Below are 6,000 nucleotides of genomic sequence, written 5' to 3' on the forward strand. Positions count from 1 at the left end.
TAATTAGTTAAGAACAGGGACAACTTTACCTTACCTATAAAAGGAGGCTTATGAGATCACCTTGCTGCCTGTCTCTCTATCCGCATGTCTGTGTATCCCCACCAAATTGTTGTCTCATGAGATTATGATATCACCTTGCTGCCTGTCTGTGTATCCTCCTAAATTTTTGTTAGGAGTGCATGTGTCTGCTCCCCATAAGAAATTGCTCTGCAGCTCCGGTACGCACAGAGACCAGCTGTGGGCCCACTACTCACAGAATGGGACGAAACCCATCGGCACCCCTTGCAGCAGGAAGGATTATTATCTGTTAACGTAGGCGGGAGGCATGCGTGCTGTGTGGCTGTAGCGGGTTAGCACAGTCGATAATTTTTATGGCTCATAAAATATCTCGCAGGCCAAGGCGGAAAAGGCGGTGGACAGGCGAGGAGGAGGGGAAGTCGCAATGTTTCCGCGTTCTGTAAGGTCTGTCAAACGCTGTGGATGAGGTGACATGGCTAAAAGAGACCTTCAGTAAAGAAGGAAGACGCATAAGAATTGTAGGGGAAACAGCATCAGCAACAAATGACCATACATCCAGCACGTTTAACAATTCAAATCCCGGAACAAAGTGAACATACAAAACCACATTGCATAACAAGGAGCTTCGTAACTTGTGTGCTTTCACAGGTATAAACAGAAAGAACAATTCAGTAGGATGGGATAGGAAGGGCATGTAGCACGCGTGAGACAGAAGGGGAATGTGTGCGGGGTTTTGGTGGAAAGCCAATGGAAAGAGACCACCATGAAAACCTAGACGTAGGTGGGAGGACAATATTAAAATAGATCTCAGAGAAATGGACTGGATTCATGTGGCTTAGGATAGGGAGCGGTGGAGGTCTCTTGTGAAAACGGTAATGAAAATTCGGGTTCCATAAAGGGCAGCGAAATTCTTGAGTAGCTGAGCGACTCATAGCTTCTCAAGATGGGCTCAGCTCCATGGAGTTAGTTAAGTTACTTACATTAAATCTTAATTTTATACGCTGTTTTGTATGGCTGTGAAATTGGGATTGTTGCTGCTAAGGAGAAATAATGTAACGCAATTTTTAAAAGGGTGACGTGTGAAAGACTGAACGGGAAATGGGGAGATATTCAGAATAGGAAACTCCGTCAGTTTCAGTATCTTCCCGTGGCGTTCTTCCAGGTTCTCAGTAACGAAAAAGCAAATATCTTTCCTAAGTTGTTTTCTGTTTATTTAACGATTGTAGAAGTACATGGGTTACATAATGTCTAAAATTATAATGGGGATCACGCAGTAGCATAGTTGGTTGAGGCTCTATGGTACATGTCCCAGGTTCGATTACAGATGAGGTCATCGGATTTTTCAATTGACCTTATCCTTCCAGCCACATTGCGACCCTTGGGTCGACTCAGCCTCTAACAGAATTGGGTACCAGGAATTTCCCTGGGGATAAAAGGAGGCTGGTTTGTAAGGCTGACAACTTCACCGCCATATGTCAGCCGATTGTCTTAAGTGGGAGCCTCGACGTCTCACAAGCCTACTGGCCACCACGCCCTGTTACAGGGATAGCTTTACCTCTTTACCGTTAACCAGATTATGATGATTTTAAACAATGAAAGGGGATAATTTGGAGGGAAGCGGGCATACTTTTAAGCGCTTAACTTGAGGGACTGAGGAAAATCATTACTATTTCAGCCAAGATAATAGAGGTTCACACAGACAATAGAACAGAGGGGCCCCAAATACGAAAAAATAAATATTTACAGGTATTCTCATGGCAGCGCCGGTCACGGTAGCCGAGCGGCCTAAGGCGTGTACTGTCTTCGCTCGCTCGGAAGCCGGGATCGTTGGTTCGAATCCCACTCAGGGCATGGATGTTTAGTTTGTGTGTGTTCATTTTTCTGTGTTTGTGTACAGGTAGAGGCCTTGCGACGAGCTGATCACCCGCCCAAGGAGTCCTACCGAATGTGTAAGATCTAGAAAAACCGAAGTGAACGGAGAAGTTCATTGAGGTAGGCCTAGGCCCACTGGGGCTCTAGTGCCAAGGAAAAGAAACAAATTCTCATGGCAGCTTTCAGACTCTGAATGCAAATTCGAGTTCATAGAAAACGAAGATGGATGTCGGATGAGGAACCGGGGATGAAAATTTGTTCGGTTTGAAGTTCTCACATCTGTGACTATTAAGAAAACTATCTGTCGTGTATGGCGTGGGGCAGTCTAGTAGAATTTCATCAATGGAGATAGTAAGTTTCTTTGAACCCTCGGACGTCTGTCGGACTGCACTGAATTACAATCTGTAAGACAGTACTTCGCAAAATGGATTTCATCTACACGCACTTGAAATCACGTGATTAGTAGGTAAATATCTGGAATCAGAATACTCTTCCAGTTACAGTTCATTTTTGAAACAACCCCCCTAACGTCTTTCATTTCCTGATTTTAAACGAAAACGGAATGATGTGTGTCTCGTATAATCTGCAAAATTCATGTGTGAGAACAGCTAAAGAGAAAATCCCTCCATCCGAGCTCACTCACACAATTCAATATTGTGGCATGTCTGCTGAAAACACGAATTGTGAAGCCAGTAGAGACAGCCGTTGTCATGGAACGGCTCTGCAAACACGCCCGTTGCTATTCAGTGATTCAGTACCCGTCACGTGATGGTCGCAAGAGACACGCAAGCAACAATAGAAGAGATGTTGGGAGCGGTGTTTTCTGTGCAGTCCGTGCTGAGGCTTTGTAACGAGGACCAACTGCCATTACGATTGAGTCGAGAAAGGGCCTGCAGGCAGACAGTCAGCTGAGAGTTGCAGAAGCTCTTAGCTGAGGCCGGGATCAATGCGGGAACCCAAAGGAAGAAGAATTTCCGCTGTTGGAAGCCGCTACCAAGCAAAGGCTAGTGAACAGAGTGATTGAGAACAATAGCCTCTGTGTGATAGTGATTTGAGAAGTGTAGTCACGAGTTTGTGTTAAATCCGATTATCATTCCAAAACCCGCCTCCAGTCACTCTTAATCACGTGATAGCGCGTCAGTGTTACTGAAGAATCTACTCAAACGCAGTGCCATAAACTTGAATACTTTGGGTCACATGACTAAATGTTTCATAACTGCGATACTATGACCATCACTTGTTATTTAAGACGCCGTCTTCTGTCATTGCGTCTGTTTGAAATAAACGATTTGCCCTTGGAAGCCATTTTGAGCAATGTTGCCATTTTCTGCGCCTTGTGCTGCCCATGGGCCCTCTTCTTGGATCCCCCCCACCACAAATCCGGAGGTGCTGAAAATGGCAGTGGTGTTGTGATCGTCTGAAACTCAGATGCTGAGGTTCCGGGTGTCGAATACGTTTCCTTAAACACCACGGGTGTAGTTTCAGTATCAGCTGCTGAAAATGGCTCAGTTGCATTGTTCCCAGAAGCGTCTGTAGCGCTGACAGTTGTCCCCGCGGATGTTCCTCTCTCAGTACCCATGCTGACTACCTCAGGAGAGGGGGCAGTAATGCTGGTTTGAAATCCATCAGGCTTGCCATCTTCTCCAACAAATCCATGCTTCTGTAACACGTCTTTTGTTGTGGCGTTAGTACTTGTAATCTGAGGTTTGTTTTCGGTAACCGAAAAGTATTTACCTGGTGTTTCTGTAGAAGTGTCGTCACAATTCTGAATCTGGGTTTTGTTTCCAGTTACTGAAGAGGTACTCCTCAACTCCTGATTTGCACTGTTATTACAGTTAAAGTTTTGCTTGTCCGATGTGTTCTCTGGTGGTGTACCGCGTTTCTCAAACACCTCAGAAGTTTTCGTTCGTCCTGACGAATTACTCATCGACACCGGCGCAGGATTCAGGCTGAAGTTCCTGAAGATATCAGCCGGGTTTTCCAGCCTTGTTGACGAAGAACCCGGCACTTCTGCGTCTGCACTCTTCATGGCCAAGCCCACCAGTAGGAGCATGAAAGCAAGAACTGTGAGGCCAAGCTGAAATTCACAGAATGAGTTTTACTTCAATATCTGTTTTTATATACCTACGATGTGACGAAATCACATTGCAAGGAAGTGCAGTGTGGAAAATGAGAGACGGAAGTAACATGTATAGTGTGCAACGTTGTATCAAAGTTCACAGCTGCATGACGTCACAGTCCTGGAGGCCATATTGGGAACACGCGAGAAACTCATCAAAAAATTGTAGATGGCTCTGGTTCCAGAAGGCCATATTGGGAACACGCGGGAAACTTATCAAGACAATTGTAGAGGGCTCTGGCTCAGCCAGCTCTCACTGCAGATGGACATCCCATGTGGCAGTATGGACTCTTAACACCGGAGTGAAGCTACGGAATAAAACTTTAAACAACGGGATCAAGTCGCGCAGTGTTTCACAGACAGAAATCAGAGAGGTAAATTTAAAATCACCTTGCAACTTTAGGCAACTATTGAATTCTTCATTTTACACCATGAAACTTAATGGAAAACTGAATATGTTTTAAAGTTGTTACGGTTGTAGAATTGAAGCCGGGAAAGCGCAGTCGGTATAGCGGCTAGCTACGGGCAGGACGACCGAGAGGTCGTAGTTCGAGTCCCGGTAGGATCAAGAATTTTCTCTTCTCCACATCTTTCAGACCGGGTCTGGGGTCCACACAACCTCCTATCCAATGGGTACCAGGGGCTCTTTCCCCCGGGAGTAAAGCGGTCGGGGCGTGAAGCTGACCACTCACCTCCATCTAGTGGCGAGATCAAGAAAACTTGGATCTATACATCCACTCCCCAATACGCCTTCATGGTGTAGTGTTTAATTAGTTAAGCACAGGGACAGCTTTACCCCTGCTTTACGGTTGTGGAATATGAGGCTGTCTTCTGGGATTTAGGGCCGTTTACCAACGTTTCGGTATAACCTGCTGCCTCTGTCTTCAGAGTAGAAGAGTTAAGTGCGTGGGGAAAACGATCAGTGTTCCAGGGAATGGTAAAAGACTGAAGCTAAGCGGTCTGCTACTATTGGTTCGCTTTTAGCTCCAGCCATTTTGCTCCATTCCTTACGCAACTAAGGCTTATTCTTCTGCCGTCAAAGTGGAGACATGAAGTTCATCGGAAACGTCAGTAAATCTCTCTACCAAACTATATGACGTCACGCCTCAGGACACAGTAATCCTCACAGTCTCCGAGGTGAGGTCTTGAAATCTCACATAGTGAGCGAGTGTCTGAGATTTTGAACTATAACTTCGAATCCATGCGGATAGTCGTTCATACGAATTCCTTATCACTCCGTGTGTTACTTCCAGTCTTGCTGTGTTCTTCTTCTGTCTCGTCGGACTATACTCTCTGACCTGTTCCCATCTAAAATTAATTCTGGAACTGTGAATCTTGTAGGCAGTCGGTAGGACTCCCTGGACGGAGGATGAGCCCGTCGCAAGGCCGCTATATACACACAGAACAACACAAACACAGAACAAACGTAGGCAGACGTCCATGTTTCGAGTGGGATTCGAACTCACGATCCCAGTCTTTAAGAGGGCAGAAAAGTTTCAAAGTTGCCATGTTCAACGAAATAAGTAAATATTGTCATTGGATAAGGTGTATCTGTCCTTACCATGATTAGTGTAGTCCTCAGCAGCAGAATTAGTCAGCCGTCTGCCTCCGCTCGAACAGAAACTATAGCTCAGTGACAACGGTGTTAACTGTGACAGCAAGTGCTCCCTAAGTGACGGACATCAATATATATTGTCCCTAATTTCAATTGTTCCACTCAAACTCTCTCTTATCTGCGCTCTCTATTATCTTATTAAACACGAGAAGAGTATTAACCACTTGCAATTTGTTAATCAGATATCCTGTCTGAAGAAGGGAGACACAAGTAACAGGTCGTGAAGGCCCATAGGGTTGTGAGATGTTGAGGCTCCCACATTTTCTAGACAATCGGCTCATAGATGGCGGTGAGGTTGTCAGCCTTACGCGCCGGCCGCGCTTTACTCCCCAGGAAAATTATTTAATTAATTCCTGGTACTCATTTCTGTTAGAGG

The 6,000-nt window shown here is 45.5% G+C and overlaps 1 protein-coding gene across 1 annotated transcript; it reads right to left on the bottom strand.

Annotated features, from left to right (window-relative positions):
- Positions 1–1,983: 1,983 nt before the first annotated feature.
- On the bottom strand, positions 1,984–5,670 carry LOC111873972. Its single transcript, XM_023869090.2, has 2 exons — positions 5,571–5,670; positions 1,984–3,967 (listed from the first exon to the last, which is right to left on the bottom strand). Exons 1-2 carry the CDS (start codon positions 5,571–5,573, stop codon positions 3,131–3,133), a joined length of 840 nt encoding a protein of 279 aa, XP_023724858.1. The 5' UTR covers positions 5,574–5,670; the 3' UTR covers positions 1,984–3,130.
- Positions 5,671–6,000: the final 330 nt, after the last annotated feature.

Source organism: Cryptotermes secundus, unplaced genomic scaffold, assembly GCF_002891405.2.
Source record: "Cryptotermes secundus unplaced genomic scaffold, Csec_1.0 scaffold870, whole genome shotgun sequence".
Classification (NCBI taxonomy): Eukaryota; Metazoa; Arthropoda; class Insecta; order Blattodea; family Kalotermitidae; genus Cryptotermes; species Cryptotermes secundus.